This window comes from Homarus americanus, unplaced genomic scaffold (genome assembly GCF_018991925.1).
Source record: "Homarus americanus isolate GMGI-L3 unplaced genomic scaffold, GMGI_Hamer_2.0 scaffold29478, whole genome shotgun sequence".
NCBI classification, from domain to species: domain Eukaryota; kingdom Metazoa; phylum Arthropoda; class Malacostraca; order Decapoda; family Nephropidae; genus Homarus; species Homarus americanus.
Window position 1 is genome coordinate 890,093 of NW_024747997.1, and position 22,182 is coordinate 912,274.

At 42.0% G+C, this 22,182-nt stretch overlaps 1 protein-coding gene across 1 annotated transcript; it reads left to right on the top strand.

The window, feature by feature from the left end:
* Positions 1 to 699: 699 nt before the first annotated feature.
* LOC121879926 lies at positions 700 to 22,155 on the top strand. Its single transcript, XM_042386744.1, has 11 exons — positions 700 to 813; positions 4,230 to 4,553; positions 5,678 to 6,060; positions 7,472 to 7,719; positions 9,450 to 9,718; positions 13,706 to 13,765; positions 16,590 to 16,913; positions 18,516 to 18,654; positions 18,756 to 18,999; positions 20,405 to 20,652; positions 21,567 to 22,155. Exons 2-11 carry the CDS (start codon positions 4,231 to 4,233, stop codon positions 21,837 to 21,839), a joined length of 2,511 nt encoding a protein of 836 aa, XP_042242678.1. The 5' UTR covers positions 700 to 813; position 4,230; the 3' UTR covers positions 21,840 to 22,155.
* Positions 22,156 to 22,182: the final 27 nt, after the last annotated feature.

Sequence of the window (22,182 nt, forward strand, 5' to 3'; positions counted from 1 at the left end):
CCACAACAACATACTCCGCCCTCCCTCCACAACAACATACTCCACCCTCCTCCCACAACAACACTTTCCGCCCTCCCACAACAACACCTCCACCCTCCCTCCCACACAACATACTCCACCCTCCTTCCACAACAACATACTCCCAGCCCTCCACGACAACATACTCCACCCTCCTTCCACAACAACATACTCCACCCTCCCTCCACAACAACATACTCCACCCTCCCTCCACGACAACATACTCCACCAGCCCTCCACGACAACATAATCCACCCTCCCTCCACAACAACATACTCCACCCTCCCTCCACAACAACATACTCCACCCTCCTTCCACAACAACATACTCCACCCTCCCTCCCCAACATACTCCACCAGCCCTCCACAACACCATACTCCACCAGCCCTCCACGACAACATACTCCACCCTCCATCCACAAACAACCTACTCCACCCTCCCTCCACAACAACATACTCCACCAGCCCTCCAACAACATACTCCATCACCTTTACATAACCCACAATCAACTCCAATCCCAAGAAGGGTTGGAAGGGCAGCCATCAGGGGCTTCCACACAAACTAGGAAAAGAATCGTAATATCCGTGTTTACTGACGTCACGTTGTTACTCAAGAGCCTACTGGCATGTTCATCAGAACTGGTTTGTGACGATGTAAGTAACTGGGCCGGAGGTGGGAGAATATAAGACCCAAGTTCAGGTGTGTGCTGGTCACAACTCACCTGGTTGACGCTACGACAACAAGGCACCTTCAGTCTTACCTGTGTACTGTAGGTCAACACTAAACAGTAGGGAGGTAATGCTGCTGTTGTTTTACTCCATAATCACTACTAATAGCGCCTGATATTGTTAACAGTGTTACCATACTGCAACACAAGACGATTACATACGCCTGGAGCAGCACACTCAAAACGCCTCATCAGTTACGTACAGTAGCAGAGATACGATACTGTAACTTACAGACTGCTGACAGTCCCGTATTTATCTCATACACAAAATTTAATTTTGAGTCCGTATGCAGTCTGTAACTCTCGTGTTTACACTGTAAATTCAGTTCTCTCGTACGAAGGTATATGGCACCGTATGAGTAAGTTGGCCAATCGTGGCTCAGTTAACAAAATCATCAACCAATCACAAGAGAAGGAGAAATTAGCTGAGATCGACGCGCCTAACAGTTGCTAGATATAATTCAAGCGTCATATATATATATATATATATATATATATATATATATATATATATATATATATATATATATATATATATATATATACAGAGAGAGAGAGAGGTGGTAAAACTGCATAACAGTGGCATCACATTTTCTTATTCTAAAACCTATTTTTTCATAGTTTTTTTTGTTTAATGCAATCAGTAGTCATGCTCTGTTTTTTTTCAGCAAAATTAGTGAAATGTATCTTACCCTAGCCTAACCATAGCTAACCTAACCTAACTTTACCTAATATAACTTTTGCCTCACCTAATCTTTACCTAACCTAACCTTTACCTGATATTTACCTAACCTAACCTTACCTAACTTAAATAAGCCTTAGCTAAACTAACCTAAATTTACCGAACCTAACCTAACCTAACCTTTCCTTTTTATCATCCATTTGCAGAGATAATCAAAGGTTATAATACATAATAGTGGCTTCCTAAGTTACGCTTATATATCAACAGATTTATAGAAATGTTGGAGAAATTATTATAAAAAGTTTATCATCTGTGCAAATGTATTTTTTTTTAAGAAATTTTAATTTTTCTAAAGAACTTAATTTTTACCCCTTCTTTATTAGGATAGATGAACTTAGATTGGGTTAGGTATTATTTAACTCTGAGTCATGGGTATTTCTTGGATACTTGGCAGAATAGCTTGTTATAACCTGGTCCTAGCCATACCAAACAGGCGGAGTCAAGGCACAAATCTTCACTTGACCTCGTACTTGGTTTTCATTACTGACGGACAGGTACGACTATACCACATTAATAAGGTCTATCTGCAAGTTTACTCAGTCATAAAATATATTTGTACCATAAATGTGGACAATACAAATCTTCTCTTTCCTGTACAAATTACTTGAAAAGTTGTAAGACGACAAAAGATGCGTCTCTTCCATTCCAAGACAAATATAAACACACTCCAGCCTCTTCTTCTCGTAAAAAAAAGTATAAACTAAAAAGACAAACTGTAATATCGTATTTTAGTATGTTGATATACAAAACAGTTTCTTCATTATAATCGGGAAATAGCGACTTCCTATATCAGGGTTGAGTGTGTTACAGAGGCTAAGGAGGTCCTGTAAGATACGGCCGCGAATACAGACTCGTTTACGGAGTCCACTGACAAATATTTATTTTGAGTATACAGATCGGAGACTGTAAATTAGTTTCGGGGTAAACAAGGAGTATGTGGCACTTGGTATTACCATGTGTTGTGTTATACTGTAATGCAAAACCACACGACTATACCTGTTGCATTTTTGTTAACTACATAATCCTCACATATAAACGGAAGTTTGGCTAGTGACGTCACCATGTTTACAACACCATATTGTGGGTCAATTCGACCTGACCAACAGCTGTTTCATTCACAGTCATTCAACCGAAGCTGCCATCAATAATTTCCACCAAGAAAAGTAAGACCGATTATTTAACAATTAACAGACGACAGATTACTTAATAACGATGAATTACCGAGCAAAACAATCTGAGATTAAGAACAAAATAGTACAAATAACAACATCATATAATTATACACGCCATAATTTTCAGGTATGTACTTCTGGAAAAACTCTGTGATTTATTATATACTGTAATATTCCGGAGCAGTGAGCGTAGAAGGGGGGACATAAGAGATACTGTGGAGTAGATGTCAGACAGCAGGACGTTGTTCATTTAAGTGTGTTGTGCAGAATATACTGTACCTCATTATGTAGAGGTAGGAGGAGATAGTCCCGTCATGTAAAGAGATTGGTAGAAACAAACTGTAACAAGAGAGTCATGAGTAGGCCAAGAACGTCAAGGGGTGAAAACATGAGAAATAACTTGACATGCAAAAACTTTTTATATTTGCCGTGGACAGTAGCTAGTTCATTGCCCCCTTCCTGTGAACGGTAGAGCAAAAAGGATTACAGAATGGACCACAAAGGGCATTTATCAGACCCCAGTGGTCCAGATATTATGGCATTGAGAGTTACAGAGTATTACCAGTACATTGTTTAACTCGGTACATAGAATTTTGATGAGGTACTAGATGGGAGGTGTGGATACAGCTTTAGTGTGTCAGCCATCTTCTCATCAGAGATAAAGTGTTGTGCCACTGCTTACATAATGTGCTTGAATCTGTCCCTATAAGCTTCAATAATTTTTTTTTTGTCTGAGACGTAGTATTCAAGTGTGTGGTCAAATGTCTGTCCACACTCTTTACATTTAGTAATGTTCAAATCTGTGCGAGAGGCTGCAAGAGACCGTGCAGCTTGGAGAACTACCATCAGGTAATCACGGCTAATCCATGAACTTGTGAAAATAACCGTAAAAAATAACAATGACGATGTGTTACGTACCATATCTAATATCAGCAAAACACTTGCGTTATAATGTATATGAAGATATAAACCAGACCGTCTTGTTTTCCATCTTAGATCTTCGTTTCTCTGTTATCATTATCATGCGATGAGTTCTTAAATTACTTTAAATATTGTGATACAAATATTAATGGGAACAGGTTTTTGACGGAGCATTCACATGGCAAGAAAATTATCGCAGGTTAGATTCCATACACGAGTGGAAAACTGAGATCCTTCTGTGTACACTTGGAGTTACACTCTGCACTAAAGTGAGTGCACACTACTAGGTACACCAGCTGATGGTAAAACAACCAATCCGTGGATTAGCGGCTCAATAGCCGCTGAATGGTGATCAAACAACACTCGGTGGATTAGTATTCTGTTAAGAGTGAGGATAACCCACTAACTGTTGAATGGTAACAATTAAAATATCTGCTCCGATTCATCCATCCGATATCATAAGCCATGTAATGACTTGCAAGAATGAAAAGTTTCTTACATATATCATTATTAGCAGTAGTCAAATTGGTTGTAGTAATGGTTATATTAACAGTAGAAGTAGTCGTAGTCGTAGCATTACACTTTTTTTATAAACAATACATAATGAGTGTTCAGGTAATAACAGCTTCACTCTTCTTCTCGTCCACAGAATGTTAAACTTTGTGTCGGCAGTGTTGTTATTGACGCTAGTGGGTGTGGTCAGCCCTCAGTGTATCACCACCAACGATACTCAGTCCCCACCACTCCACCCTGACCTGGGCCACATCCTCCCCTTCAGCTTGGGTTTGTTCAAGGAGCTCTACGTCCCCGGCAGCGCCACGGGCAACTTCTTCTTCTCCCCCTTCAGCATCTGGAACGCCCTCGTCTTGGCCTACTTCGGGTCGGCTGGCAGAACCCGGGAGCAACTGCAACGGGTTCTCAACCTTAAGAACCCAGCTGATACCCTGGCCACTTACAAGGCCGTGGACCGTCTGTGAGTACACACCTGTCTTACTGACACACACCTGTACCTTACTGACCCACACCTCTACCTAAATGACCCTCACCTGTATCTTAATGACCCACACCTGTGCCTTAGTGATCCACACCTGTACCTTAATGACCAACACCTGTACCTTAGTGACCAACAGCTGTACCATAATGACTAACACCTGTACCTTAATGACCAACACCTGTACATTAATGACCAACACCTGTACATTAATGACCAACACCTGTACCTTAGTGATCCACACCTGTACCTTAATGACCAACACCTGTACCTTAGTGACCCCACACCTGTACCTTAATGACCCACACCTGTAACATAATGACTAACACCTGTACCTTAATGACCAAAACTTTTACCTTAATGACCAAAACCTGTACCTTAATGACCAACACCTGTACATTAATGACCAACACCTGTACCTTAGTGATCCACACCTGTACCTTAGTGACCCACACCTGTACCTTAACCTTGTACCAACACCTGTACCTTAGTGACCCACACCTGTACCTTAATGACCCACACCTGTACCTTAGTGACCCACACCTGTACCTTAATGACCCACACCTGTACCTTAGTGACCCACACCTGTACCTTAATGACCCACACCTGTACCTTAGTGACCCACACCTGTACCTTAATGACCCACACCTGTACCTTAGTGACCCACACCTGTACCTTAATGACCAACACCTGTACCTTAGTGATTCACACCTGTACCTTAATGACCAACACCTGTACCTTAGTGACCCACACCTGTACCTTAATGACCCACACCTGTACCTTAGTGACCCATACTTAAACCGCAATAAACCACAGCTATTTGTCTTTATGCATAGTCACGTAAGTACTTGTTTATCGAAAGGTGTGAACAGTGAGCGAATGAAGCATCTTCCCGGGAACTTGACGAATATTACATCACAGAACAGTTGAGCCATTCGACACATGTGTGGAGCCCATAAACAGTTGGCAAGCCTGTGGAACCTTAGAAGGGGTCGCCAATGACACCATTCACTGTGTTCATCATACTTCCGCTAAGTTTGGAAGATAGTTCATTCTCTCACTTTACAACTGCATTTTATATATAGTATGTTCGGCAACTCACACAGGTACGCAGAGCGACAGGCCAACAGCAGCGACTATGTGATCGATTTGGCCAACCGAATCTACGTGGACGTAAATTTACCCCTCCGTGACTGTGTGAACCACGTCCTTTCTGAGGAGGTCCAGCTGCTCAACTTCTCCCAGGTAAACGAGGCAGCCAACAAGATTAACCAATTCGTGTCGGAGACAACACGGAGCAAAATCACGCAGGTGGTCACCCCCCTGGACCTTGAGAACGCCGTCATGGCGGTGGTTAACGCGGCCTACTTCAAGGGCCTCTGGCTCACACCCTTCAAGACTTCCCTCACCTCCAAGGATAAGTTCTTCACATCCCCAAACCAACACACACTAGTCGACATGATGAATCTAAACGATTACTTTAAAGTAGGTATGTTTGTCTAGACTCAAGATAAAGCTTGTCCACCATTGTTTCCTTCCTCGCCATAGTTGAGGCGATCACCTGCCCAAATAATAGTTCAGTACATGGTTAAAAATCATGTGCAATAATAAGTTAGTTCCAACAGTGAAGCATCACATAAGTGTTGAAACTTTATTCTAAAAAAAGATAAATGTAAATTCATCTTGGCGTTGCTACGCCTTGACCACGACAACACGCCTCTTCTGAGCTGGGGTACACACGTTTGTTAAGACTCTAATTTGCATACTTTCCATTCACTACACATGGCGATTGATGCAAGTACTGGACAACTCTAGTGTAAATTGCGTAGGTACCAGAAAATTCCAGTTTTCAGTAATTTGTGGTAAAATTATCAAACCAATTTCAATTTCTCAAGACGACCTTCACATGATCACAAGACCATATGTATTCAGTCTTGACAGTCAATAATTCACTCAGTATGGGTAACGTTCAGGAATTCCAACAGATAAACCTGAACCCCGAATTTTTTTATTTAACTTTTTACATTGCTTTAATTTTACATCTAAAACACCATTCATGGAATAAGAAAACGCCTCTACCTATCTGTGCAGGGACCTATCTAGACCGCGTCCCTATGGTAACCTTATTATTATTGTTCGTGACGTCACACGTAAAATCGATATTTGTTAACGTGGGAGACATCTTTCATTTAACAAGAAATTAATAATCATAATTTTATATAATTTAAGCCAGTGGTATCGGGCTAAAGTCCTTACACATATGATAAACGCTCCACCATTTGAATAAACTGGTTTTATCATGACTAAGTATAACATATGAATAAGACGTGAATTATGGCTGTCTCATTGTTGATGCATGTTGTCTAAGACTATTCAGTTTTTTAAGATTTTATCAATATAACAACTTGCATATAACATAAGGAGCAGTAAGTGTATTGTGTTGGGTATTTGGGGGTAACTGGGAATTGGCTGCTCTTGGGAGACGCTTAGATTATTTATTATAAATTAAGTGAACTAGGATTCATTTATTACTGTACAATGAAAGAGACAAGGGCTTCATGTTACAAATTAGAGAAACATGGCGAGTGTTTAAGCCGCAGGCAACTGTGATTCTAATTCGTATTAAACGTACAGGTAATGAACGGTACTGAAGCAGGGCAGGAAAATAAACATTACATGTTGCTGCTGTAAGGCACGTCGGGGTGAGTTAACTGACATCACCGTTTTAAATTTCAAGTGGATAAAAGTAATGAGTGTAACACAGTAAATGATACTAAAATTACTCATTCCTGTTGTCCTGAAAGACGGGACAAGTACAATAACATCATAACTATGTATAGGAAGACGTGTATTTATTGCTGTAGTGAAGCAAATAACAATTACGTTATCTGGTGCTGCAGGAATATCAAGTGAGCTGGGTGCTACAGTGCTTGAGCTGCCGTACAAGGGAGAGGCCGCGTCCATGTTTGTGCTGCTGCCTGACTCTGCGGCGACCGACGACAACACCACAACACCCCTGGACTCCATGCTGACCCGCCTCACCCCATACACTCTCAGAGCTGCCCTCGCCACCCTGACAAATCAAGAAGTCGTCATCAAGATCCCCAAGTTCGAGATGGAAAAGAGAATCAAAAAAGAACTTAAAGGGGTGAGTTGCTTATATGTTTAAGATAAATATAATTGGAACAATATGGTTTATATGATCACGGTATGAATCTTCAAGTAGTAAGCAATTTTAACAATTACTGTCCATAGCTTTCCGGCCACAGGCACATATTTTCAAATACACACGCAACATCTATGGCATTTGCGTTTATTATCTTGCTGAAACGTTTTGATATGTTGCTTTCAAAGTGTATCCACATTTCACTGATAACCCGGCTCTGGGCATATTCCCAACCAAGGAATAAGATTGCAGCTCTTTGCTGTTTCAAGTGATGGATGGTAATGTTTTAACTAATAGTGAAGACAATTCTCAGTTTAAGGATAAATAATGTGCCATCTTGTACCATGTGAACCGTTTATGGAGGATAATATAATGTACTAGCATACTAATATCCCCAAGACAATGTTTTTTTTTTTAATTTCTTTCTTAAATACAATACCCAGGAGTTTGGTAATACCTCACACAATGACTTAGACGGTAATTTTTACGAGTTGTTAGGTCATAAATGTATAAGGGAGTAACTTGAACCCACCTAATACCATTTCCCTTGAAAGTCACGACCTACCAGTTGACATAACATAACACACCTGGTATGACCTTCAGTATATTTCAAGAGACTGACTGGAGTTATTTCAACGTAATAAAAAATTTGACCAAAAAACTCGAAGGAAACATTCTGTGACCAGTGTTCATTTTCGCAAGCCAACATACTTCCGGTATCATTTTACTTTCGGACATAGCGCCCCCTAAAGATATAAACTCCTGAAACATTTAGATCTCGCTATTCTGAGCATTTTGAACCTCATATATACATGGCGGAAATGGATAATACTTTTCAGTCTTCGTCTGTGAGATGTTATCTGCGCATCACGCATGCGCAATATTGACTGACGTCATCCAGTCATGACCAATGAGTTATCGATATCATCACGCGATTTTTTTGGACCAATCACATTTCATTTTTTTCAAAGGCAGCAGCCTGGGTAATTTCATTGACCCGTCTCCCAATGGCCGGGGTGGAGGTTGGTTGTCAGTTGTGCTCCTACGATTATTTTAAGTTTATTGCCAATTTTTACAAGAAAGACGATCAGTCTATCCAATTCTTACGTATCCCTGGTCCTTCCACTTCAAACCAAGGTATTGTACATTCGAACATGGCACGCCCCAAAGTTTTTAACTACTGAAACATTAAGGTTAGTTTAAATTAGGCCTACCGGGAGTCCGGGGTGGAGCCCCAGGCTAGGGATCAGGTTAGGCCTACTAGGGGTCAGGGGGCGGAGACCCCGGCTAGAACTTAGGTTAGGTTTTGTTAGGTCAGGTGACTCGTTTTCGTTTTCTCCCCCACCCAAAAAAACCGATTTCTCAGGCTCTCCCCTATTATTGTTGGGGGGAGAGGGCAAAAACTAGCAATTTCAGCCAAAAATTAAAGTCAGATTCGTTTAAAACACACCATAATACACTGGAAAAACATATTGGTCAAGCCCTAGGGACTCATGTCCGAAAGTAAAAATTCACCCTGTTTTTTATCGAGATGCCTCAACTATTAATGCAATTCATTATATTTCATGAATAAAGTTTCAACAACAAGAAACACATAAAATATAAACAAAACTTTACGTACAACGAGTCGGCGAAGTTCACTTTTCTAGTTACATAACTTATGAAACACTACTTCTTTATGCTTTGTTAAAATATTCCAATCTTCCCGACAGGCTCTCCAGCGTCTAGGGATCCGAGACATCTTCAGTAACTCTGCTGACATGTCCATCTTTGATCCTTCACGTCAAATTATATTGGAAGAGACCATCCATAAGGCCGTAATAGAAGTAAACGAGGAGGGTTCAGAGGCTGCGGCTGCAACAGTGGGATTCTTCATTAAAATACTTCCTTTCCGAATTATATGTAACCGCCCCTTTCTATTCTTCATCCACGATAACCATACCCATAATATTCTCTTTATGGGCGTCTACAGGCAGCCATGAACCCACACCAAACCATAATGTACACCCTTATAGAACACCAATATAACTTAGGCACCTACAAAGAGACCTCCGTAATATCTTGACTATCACTGCCCACTATTATGTTTACGTGACCATAATAATGTAAAATATATCCCCTATAATGTGGTCGTGATGTGATCAACTGTGTATGTGAGTTACAAGTGTTCCCCAAGTACTGACTGACAGTGAAGGCTGCCTCAGTAACATTCTAACCCTAATGTTTCGAAATTATGAAATATATAAACAAACTGTAAAATAATATTCACTTTCGTTTCTTAATATAATATACATTATTCCCCTGTATTTCAGTACTTCCTTCCAGTTGTCTTAACAATATTAACTTTTTGTTATTGTAATTCTTCCTGCATAACACACATGACATGATTATAATCTTGCTAATTATATATTATTTTGGGTCTAATAAGTTGCGTCAGCAACAGATCAATACACTGTTGAAGCATTACACATGAACGTTCTCCTCCCTTTAATATTTAATTTTCCACTCCTTGCAACGGTGGTACCTTCCCATTATTTCTCAATCACACTTCCAAAACGATACTACCACCCCTCCAAGACGATATTACCACCCCTCCAAGACAATACTACCACCCCTCCAAGACGATACTACCACCCTTCCCAGACGATACTACCACCCTTCCCAGACGATACTACCACCCTTCCCAGACGATACTACCACCCCTCCAAAATGAAACCAGCACCCCTCCAAGACGATACTACCACCCCTCCAAGACAATAGTACCACCCCTCCCAGACGATACTACCACCCTTCCCAGACGATACTACCACCCCTCCAAGACGATACTCACACACACCTCCCAGACGATGCTACCACCCTCCCAGACGATACCCACCCTCAAGACAATCCACCCCTCCAGACGATACTACCACCCTCCAAGACGATACTACCACCCTCCCAGACGATACTACCACCCCTCCCAGACGATACTACCACCCCTCCAAGACGATACTACCACCCTCCAAGACAATACCCCCCTCCAAGACAATACTACCACCCCTCACCCCTCCAAGACGATACTACCACCCCTCCAAGACAATAATACAACCCCACCAAGACGATACACCACCCCTCCAAGACGATACTACCACCCCTCCAAGACAATACTACCACCCCTCCAAAGACATAATACTACCCACCAAGACTCTACACAAGACATTGCAACCACCCTCCCAGACGATACTACCACCCTCCCAGACGATTACTACCACCCGTCCAAGACGATACTACCACCCCTCGAAGACAATACTACCACCCTCCAAGACGATACTACCACTCCTCCAAGACGATACTACCACCCCTCCAAGACGACATAACTAATGACTCCAAGACAATACGACCACCCATCCAAGACAATACGACCACCCATCCAAGACAATACGACCACCCCTCCAAGAACGATACGACCACCCCTCCATGACGATACGACCATCCCTCCAAGACAGCACTACCACCACTGCAAGACGACACTGCCACGCCTCCAAGACAATACGACCACCCATCCAAGACAATACGACCACCCCTCCAAGACAAAAATACTACCCCTCCAAGACAATAGTACTACCCCTCCAAGACAATACTACCAACCCTCCAAGACGATACTACCACCCCTCCAAGACGATACTACCAACCCTCCAAGACGATACTACCACCCCTCCAAAACAATACTACCACCACCCCAAGACGATACTACCACCCCTCCAAGACGATACTACCACCCCTCCAAAACAATACTACCACCCCTCCAAGACGATACTACCACCCCTCCAAAACAATACTACCACCCCTCCAAGACGATACTACCACCCCTCCAAAACAATACTACCACCCCTCCACGCCAACATTACCTGCCTACCCGTCAATAATTATCCAACCCTCACCGTCATCAGAACACTACTGTACATGAGTGACCGTCAGGTTTTACAATGCTGAGCTAAAACATTACTAGAAGGGACAACACATAGTTATATATTTGGGAATAAATTTCAGTTAATTTCACTAATGCTACGATTAAATACTTCGGAGTGTCAGTTCAAGGTTTAATCTCTCAAAATTACACATTTTGGCAAAAGTGAGCATCTTCGAACTGTATTAAGCGGAACCAACCAACTTCCTCTTCCGTCTTGTGAGGAAGATGATTAACTGGTTTCATCACTGGGATCTCAAGTCAAAGATGGAATCCATACAAAAGAATCATCTAAAGCCTTACAGAAGTCAACCTTCTGCAGACAAGATCTTGGTCTCTATTCTCTACAATGCCAGAGGGATTCTGTTGATTGACCACCTTGCACATAAAACAATGATCACTAGTGCAGCCCTAATGCGATAACTGAACAACATTATCCATCTGGGAGAAACAAGGAAGACCAAAGTGTGGTCCTGCTTCACGACAAGGTGCCGGTCCACAAATCAACATAAGCCATCACCCTCCACAATATAATCCTCCATCCATCTACAACTTACTCCAAAATCCCTTCATAGCTTACTCCACAGTCCTTCCACAAAAACATATTTCACCATCCCTCCATAAAAACATATTCCACCATTCATCCACAATAACATACTTCACCATCCATCCACAACAATATACTCCACCATCCCTCCTCATCATACACCACTATCCCTCCACAACATACTCCACCATCCTTCCATAATATCATATCCCACCTTCGACATTTCCAAAGCATTTGTTAGGGCCTAGCACAAGTCTTTGCTTTCTAAACTTCCCTCTTATGGTTTCTCTCCCCCACTTAGTTCTCTAATTTCTAGCTTCCTTGAGAACCTAACCATGGCAGTTGTTGTTGAGGGATTGATCTCTCGCTCTTTCTCTACCAATCACATTTCAGGACGCAATCACTCTGCCAAATTCTAAAAGATATGCTAGGCCTTACCATTTACTCTAATATGTCATGGGTCACACGTCCTCAACATTGCTAAAGCTGCCTCCCGAATGCTGTACAGATGCCGCACCTACTTTACTCTTGAGCAGTTGCTTCAAGTTTATTAGGGATTCATTCGTCCTAACTTAGAGTACTGCTCTCATATTTGGGGATGGCTCTTCTTTTCATTAACTGTTAGATAAAGTGAAATCAAAGGCATTTCGTCGTATTAACTCTCCTCCTTTAGTCGATAATCTTTCTTCCCTTTATCTTCGACGCAATGTTACCTCTCTCTCTCTCTCTCTCTCTCTCTCTCTCTCTCTCTCTCTCTCTCTCTCTTTTACAGGTACTTTAGCCGGCACTGTTCGGTGGATTTGACATCATGCGTACCGCTGGCAAGGCCGTGGACTCGTAACCCTCATCTTACCCGCGGTGCCCACCGTTTCTGTGTAGGTGTCGGTCACACTATAGAATAACATACAGCCAAACTGTGGAATGCTCTGCCTTCTTCTGTGTTTCCATGCTCATACAATGTCTCGCTTCCAAAAGCTGGTTTTCCGGCATCTTCGTGGTGTAGATCAATAAAGACTTTCTCTTCTATTTTTAATTTATTTTTACTCATATCCCCTCCCACCACCCTCCAGGCCCGGTTGTAGGTCGATGACCTGTGCCAGGGTGGGCTATTCCCCGTAAAAAAAACCCACTTTCCACAACAACATACTCCACCCTCCATCCACAAACAACATACTCCACCCTCCCTCCACAACAACATACTCCACCAGCCCTCCAACAACATACTCCATCACCTTTACATAACCCACAATCAACTCCAATCTCAAGAAGGGTGGGAAGGGCAGCCATCAGGGGCTTCCACACAAACTAGGAAAAGAATCGTAATATCCGTGTTTACTGACGTCACGTTGCTGCTCAAGAGCCTCCTGGCATGTTCGTCAGAACTGGTTTGTGACGATGTAAGTAACTGGGCCGGAGGTGGGAGAATATAAGACCCAAGTTCAGGTGTGTGCTGGTCACAACTCACCTGGTTGACGCTACGACAACAAGACACCTTCAGTCTTACCTGTGTACTGTAGGTCAACACTAAACAGTAGGTAGGTAATGCTGCTGTTGTTTTACTACATTATCACTACTAATAGCGCCTGATATTGTTAACAGTGTTGCTACACTGCAACACAAGACGATTACACACTCCTGGTATTATCAAGTGTTGTGTTGTGTTATAGTGTAATGCAAGACTTACTGTACTATAAGTGTTGCATTTTTGTTTACTGTTAAATTCTGATATGTCAACAGGGGTTTGGCAAGTGACGTCACTATGTTTACAACACCATATTGTGGGTCAATTCGTCTTGACCAAGAGCTGTTTCATTCAATCATTCACCCGAAGCCACCTTCAATAATTTGCACCAAGAAAAGGATGACCCATTATTTAACAGATAACAGACAGATTACTTAACAACGATTAATTACGAAAAAAAATCTGAGATTAAGAAACTTCCAGGATGAATAGCCAGTGTACGGCGTAACAGTAGTTTACCGCTTATTGGGCGCCAACTTCAACACACGGAGGTATGGTGGGCAGGTGGGGGAGGTGGCGCACAGCCAACACCTCCCTTGATTTTTAATTTAGCTTATGCCCTGGCTGATAGCAGGATGAGAGAGCTGTGGACCCTGGCGGCTGAGTGTGAAGCAGTATTGGCTGAAGCGAGGACTGGAGAGGAGTTGTAGGGAGAGTAGATCACTACAGTAGCGACAGCAGGCAAGGTGGCGATGAAGAGCGACGGAGGAAATTGGGGAGTGATGAGTAGCTGGATGGCGACGGAAGGGACAGTGTCGATTGCAGGTAACGGTTAGAGGAACGGCGACATAAGGGACAGGAAAATCGGGAGTAGTGAACTGCGTGGACGGATCAGTAAAGAGAACAAATTTGAAGATTTGAATTTGAAGGACTCTTGGCATACCATGTATACATATGTTCTTGTAATTATTTGTTGAAAATTTTATTGTTAATTTAAAGAAGTTACAACCGTAAAGGTTGCTCCTTTTAATGACCTACCAGTAAATAAAGAAACCCTACACATAATCATATCTGACAAAACAAAATACTTCAAATAACGACAACATATAATTACACACTGCATAATCTTCAAATATTTTAATTCAGGCAAAACTCTGTGATTCCTAATATAATATTCTGGGGCAGTGAGCATATAAGAGGGGACAAGACGTACAGTGGTGTAGATGTCAGACTGCAGCATGTTGTTCACTAAGTATGTTGTACGGAATATATCCCTTCATTGTGTCGAGGAGTTCTGCTACCTGGGTGACAAACAGTGCTGGAGGTGATGTTGAAGTTAGTTCAGACACACGAGGCAGGCGTGGCAGGAATTGTTGCCTTAACTGACGGCAAGAGGCCTTCCCCTGTTTGAAAGTTTTGTTCTTTGCAACTGGCATAACAAGCGATATACTGTATGGCAGTGAAACATTAGCGCTTAAAGAGGATGACACATAGGCTTGAGCGAGTTGAAATGACAATGGGGAGATTGAATTGTCAGGTGACGTTACAAAATAGAAAAACCTGTTCAGAGCTAAAACGTAGCTGGGTACTGAGAGTACTGGCGAGGTTTTGCTTACAGGTAGTCTGAGATAGTTCTATCATGTGAAGAGAATGGTAGAGACAAATTGGGACAAGAGATTCATGAGTTTCAATGTGCAGAGGAGGATAGCTTGGGGTAGGCCAAGAACGACAAGGGGTGAAGACGTGAAAAATAACTTGCGGCAAGAACTTAATGAGGGAATGGAATTCTCAAATGTGCCGCCGACAGTAGCTAGTTTATTGCCCCCTCCATACTGGTCCCGTGAACTGTAGAGCAAAAACGGTGTTTATCAGAACCCAGTGGTCCAGATATTATGACATTGAGAGTTACAGAATATTTCCAGTACATTGTTTAAGTCGGTACTTAGAATTTTGATTAGATACGAAATGCGAAGGGTGGATACACCTTTAGTATGTCAGCTATCTTGTCATCAGAGATGAAGTGTTGTGCCACTGTGTACACACTGTGTACACTGTGTCCCTATAAGGTTCTACTTTTTTGGTCTAAAGACGAAATGTTCGAGTGTGTGGCCATATGTCTGTCCACACTCTATACATTTAGTGATGTTCACATCTGCCTGTGGGAGACGCTGCAAAAGATCAAGCAGCTTGGTGAACTACCATCAGGTACTCACGGCTAATCCATGACCGTGTTAAAATAAGCGTAAGAAAGAACAATGACGAAGTGTTACGTATATATCCAATAAAAACAACACTTGCGTTAAAACAGACCGTCTTGTTTTTCATCTTAGATTTTCGTTTCTCCTTTATCATTATCATGCGATGAGTTCTTAAATTACTTTAAATATTGTGATACAAACATTATGGGAACAGGTTTTTGGTTGAGCATTCGCATAGCAAGAAAATTATCACAGGTTCGATTCCCTAGACAAGTGGAAAACTGAGATCTTTCTGTGTACACTTGGAGTTACACTCTGCACTAAAGTGAGTGCACACTACTAGGTACACCAGCTGATGGTAAAACAACCAATCCGTGGATTAGCGGCTCAATAGTCGCTGAATGGTGATCAAACAACACTCGGTGGATTAGTATTCTGTTAAGAGTGAGGATAACCCACTAACTGTTGAATGGTAACAATTAAAATATCTGCTCCTATCCAGCCATCCTCTATCATGGTTCAGGTAATGACTTGCAAGAATGAAAAGCTTCTTACATATATCATTATTAGCAGTAGTCAAATAGGTTGTATTAAAGGTTATATTAACAGTAGAAGTAGTCGTAGCATTACACTTTTTTTATAAACAATACATAATGAGTGTTCAGATAATAACAGCTTCACTCTTCTTCTCGTCCACAGAATGTTAAACTTTGTGTCGGCAGTGTTGTTATTGACGCTAGTGGGTGTGGTCAGCCCTCAGTGTATCACCACCAACGATACTCAGCCCCCGCCACTCCACCCTGACCTGGGCCACATCCTCCCCTTCAGCTTGGGTTTGTTCAAGGAGCTTTACGTCCCCGGCAGCGCCACGGGCAACTTCTTCTTCTCCCCCTTCAGCATCTGGAACGCCCTCGTCTTGGCCTACTTCGGGTCGGCTGGCAGAACCCAGGAGCAACTGCAACGGGTTCTCAACCTTAAGAACCCAGCTGATACCCTGGCCACTTACAAGGCCGTGGACCGTCTGTGAGTACACACCTGTCTTACTTACCCACACCTGTACCTTAGCGACCAGCACCTGTACCTTAGTGACCCACACTTGTACCTTAATGACCCACACCTGCACCTTAGTGACCCACACCTGCACCTTAATGACCAACACCTGTACCTTAGTGACCCACACCTGTACCTTAGTGACCCATGACCTAAACAGCACAAAGCCTGTTCATCAAGCTGATGGCGCCGTGAACCTCCAATTGGGGATTGCCTGTGCCACTTCTGTGGTTGGAGTAGCATTTTACCTGAGGTTCATGGCGCCATCAGCTCAATAAACAGGCTTTGTGTGAAATATAACAAAGTCTAGGATTGCTTTTAATGTCCTTGTGGTAAGGTGGTAGCAATCCCTGGTGTTACGAGTTGGGGATTTAGAATATAGTTATACGTCTACCCAGATCCCAACAGGTAACAACATAAAAAAAAAACAAAGACAATCGGACTATAAAAGGGTAGACAAAGGATGCGAGTTTTCGTTGTATATAATAGAGTACCATAAATCCCTTAACAAAATATTCAGCTTATAAATTACCCTTAACCAAACTTAACCTAAACATTAACAGTATATACATATTAATACAACATAAACCATTTTGAAGCAAGTGGACGTGGGGGAGGTAATACAAGATACATGTACTTAAGTGAGGAGCTGAGATGGCTGACGAGTAAGGCTGAGTATTGTAGAAGACGGTAGGTAGTCACTGCACGTAGGTTTAGAGGATAGATGATCCTGTGGTCACTTCCCAGAGCCAAGTCCCTCTCCTCGAATTGGAGCTGACAAAGAAGACTGAGGAGGTGACGCAACCCAGGATATGGAGAAGGGAAACCTCGGAGTGGTAACTAAGACGAGTCATACTCGTGTCTCGTCCCTAGATGGCGTTGCTCGGGGTGCTGGGTAGGTAGATCAGGACAATAGATGGCGTGCTTCGTAGTGCTGGGTGGAGGGGTTCGTAACACTGGTCACACCCATAAGGTCGAGAGTTCGAGTCCTGGCTGGTGAAGTGAATCGGCTGCTTGTGCAATTAACCAGGTCCTTCACATATATTTATTATTTGGGTTTAAGTAACGAAACCCAAACGGTAGTTCCTTGTTTTATTATAAAAGGGTTGTATATATATTTCCTGAGTGAAGATCGACCGTAAGTCTCACTGTATAGGAGTGAATGAGAAAGGGACGGCGTTTATGTATTATAAACGTTAGGTCACGTCCTTACGATATAAGTTGATGTGAGCGATTAAAGAGTGAGGGCCTCGCTGTGCGGGCTTGCAGAAATGCTGACTACGAGTCACTCCCTCCTGGGAGAGTTGTCCGCTCACGTGTACAACTCATGTCATACTCATAGACAGTGGAAAGTTACAGGGTGGTGAATCTGAATATAATATCAAATGTATTGACCCATTTATATAATATGTTCTGTTGATGAGACAGGGGCCCATTACAGAAGTCGTTGATTATATGTTGAAAGTCCACGTGCTATATGGACTAAATGTCATTGCTGACAGTATAAGCACCTGTCAATCTACACTTGAGCAGTGCCTGTCAATATTGTAAACCTATGTTCGGCAACTCACACAGATACGCAGAGCGACAGGCCAACAACAGCGACTATGTGATCGATTTGGCCAACCGAATGTACGTGAACGTGAGCTTTACCCTCCGTGACTGTGTGAGCCAGGTCCTCTCTGAGGAGGTCCAGTTCCTCAACTTCTACCAGGTCAGTACAGCTACACACATGTCACTGAACTCTCTCTCTCTCTCTCTCTCTCTCTCTCTCTCTCTCTCTCTCTCTCTCATACCATGTTTATCCGCCCTCAGAACGACGAGGCAGCCAACAAGATCAACCAATTCGTGTCGGAGACAACACGGAGCAAAATCACGCAGGTGGTCACCCCCCAGGACCTTAAGAACGTCGTCATGGCGTTGATTAACGCCGCTTACTTCAAGGGCCTCTGGCTCACACCCTTCAAGACTTCCCTCACCTCCAAGGATAAGTTCTTCACATCCCCAAACCAACACACACTAGTCGACATGATGAATCTAAACGATTACTTTAAAGCAGGTATGTTTGTCTAGACTCAAGATAAAGCTTGTCCAACATAGTTTCCTTCCTCGCCATAGTTGAGGCGATCACCTGCCCAAATAATAGGCCAGTACATGGTTGAAATTCATATGCAATAATAAGCTAGTTCCGCCAGTGAAGCATCACATAAGTGTTGAAACTTTATTCTAAAAAAATATAAAAGTAAATTCATCTTGGCGTTGCTACGCCTTATCCACGACATCACGCCTCTTCTGAGCTGGGGTACACACGTTTGTTAAGACTCTAATTTGCATACTTTCCATTCACCACATATGGCGATTGGTGCAAGTACTGGACAACTCTAGTGTAAATTGCGTAGGTACCAGAAATGTTACAGCTTTAAAAAAAATTTGGTAAAATTATCAAACCAAATTTAATATCTCAAGACAACCTGCACATGATCACAAGACCATATGCATTCAGTCTTGACAGTCAATAATTCACTCAATATGGGTAACATTCAGGAATTCCAACACTTAAACCTGAACCCCGAAATTTTTCTTTTTAACATTTTTCCATTGTTGTATTTTTACATCTAAAACACCACTCATTGAATAGAAAACGCCTCTCCCTATCTGTGCAGGGACCTATCTAGACCGCGTCCCTATGGTAACCTTATTATTATTGTCCGTGACGTCACACGTAAAATCGATATTTGTTAACGTGGGAGACATCTTTCATTAGTCAAGAATTTTAAGAATAATCATAATTACATATAATTTAAGCCAGTGGTATCGGGCTAAAGTCCTTACACATATGATAAACGCTCCACCATTTTAATAAACTAGGTTTATGACCAAGTATAGCATATGAATAAGACGTGAATTATGGCTGTCTCATTGTTGATGCATGTTGTTGTGTGTGTTCACTTTTTAACCATTTATTGTCATAATAAGTTCCATAAAACAAAGAGCAGTAAGAGTTAGGTATTTGGGGAGTAACTGGGGATTGGCTGCTCTTGGGAGACGCTTAGATTATTTAATCTTAAATTAAGTGAACTATGATTCATTTATTACTGTATAATGAAAGAGACAAGGGCTTTATGTTACAAATAAGAGAAACATGGCGAGTGTTAAAGCCGCAGGCAACTGTGATTCTAATTCGCATTAAACGTACAGGTAATGAACGGTACTGAAGCAGGGCAGGAAAATAAACATTACATGTTGCTGCTGTAAGGCACGTCGGGGTGAGTTAACTGACATCACCGTTTTAAATTTCAAGTGGATAAAACTAATGAGTGTAACACAGTAAATGATACTAAAATTACTCATTCCTGTTGTCCTGAAAGACGGGACAAGTACAATAACATCATAACTATGTATAGGAAGACGTGTAATTATTGCTGTAGTGAAGCAAATAACAATTACGTTATCTGGTGCTGCAGGCATATCAAGTGAGCTGGGAGCTAGAGTGCTTGAGCTGCCGTACAAGGGAGAGGCCGCGTCCATGTTTGTGCTGCTGCCTGACTCTGGGGCGACCGACGACAACACTACAACACCCCTGGACGCCATGCTGACCTACCTCAACCCATACTCTCTCAGAGCTGCCCTCGCCACACTGAGAACACAAAGAGTCCTCATCAGGATCCCCAAGTTCAAGATGGAAAAGGGGATCAAAGAAGAACTTAAAGAGGTGAGTGTCTTATACGTTTAAGATTAATATAACGAGGACTGCAAGTATTACCTGGAATTATAACAAAATTACTACCAAGAACTTTCTGGCCAAATGCATAATTACGAATAATTATGTAAGAATTATATTCATGTTCACGATGATGCTGTTAAAACTATCCATTCACCGTTTGTCTCCTCTTTAGAACAACTGTCACTTGCTTTTCTATGTTTATCCAAACTTCATCAATTATCCGGCTGTGGACACACTCCCCACCAAGGAATAACTTTGCATTTCTTTTATGTGCCAAGTTATGAATGGTGACATTTTGATAGTGCCGGAAATAATTAATGATATAAAGTTAAAGTAAAATCAAAATGACGGAAAAGAAAACAAAACCGGAAAGAAAAACAACCCAAAATAAAACGACAAGAATAAAGAAACCTATAAAAGAGAGAGAGAGAGAGAGAGAGAGAGAGGCCAGCCAACTCCACAAACATTAGTAACTAGAACCCACCTAATACCATTTCCCTTCAACCTCTCGACCTACCAATTAACATCACTATCACACCTGGCATGACCTTAAGTATATCTGAAGAGGCTGGCTGGAGTTATTTCAATGGAGTAAAGGCATTTACCAAATACCTATCTCTCACCAAAACATTGACACCGTGTTCATTTTCACAAGCCAACAAATTTCCTGACAGCATTTATCACTACTGCCTTCACAACCAAGGAAAAAGTCAGTCACAAACTCTTGTATTTTTTGTTTTTAATCAAGATGCCTCAAACACTAATCAAATATCTACAAGAAGAAGCACTTAAAAATGTAGATGAAACTTTGCCCACAACGATCCTTTAAGTTTACTTTTCTAGTTACAAAACTGATGACACACTGCTTCATGTTGTTAAAAATATTCCAATCTTCCCGACAGGCTCTCCAGCGTCTTGGGATCCGAGACATCTTCAGTGACTCTGCTGACATGTCCATCTTTGATCCTTTACGTCAGCTTAAAGTGAAAGAGACCATCCATAAGGCCGTAATAGAAGTAAACGAAGAGGGTTCAGAGGCTGCGGCTGCAACAGTGGGACTCATTGTTCCCTTGTCGGGCCCGTTACGATTCATATGTAATAGGCCCTTCCTATTCTTCATCCACGATAACCATACCAATAACATTCTCTTTATGGGCGTCTACAGGCAGCCTTGAACCCACACAAAACCATAATGTACACCCTTATAGAACACCAATATAACTTAGGCACCTACAAAGAGACCTCCGTAATATCTTGACTATCACTGCCCACTATTATGTTTACGTGACCATAATAATGTAAAATATATCCCCTGTAATGTGGTCGTGATGTGATCAACTGTGTATGTGAGTTACAAGTGTTCCCCAAGAACTGACTGACAGTGAAGGCTGCCGCAGTAACATTCTAACCCTAATGTTTCGAAATTATGAAATATATAAACAACCTGGAAAATAATATTCAATTTAGTTCCTGAATAAAATATACATTATTCCCCTGTATTTCAGTACTTCCTTCCAG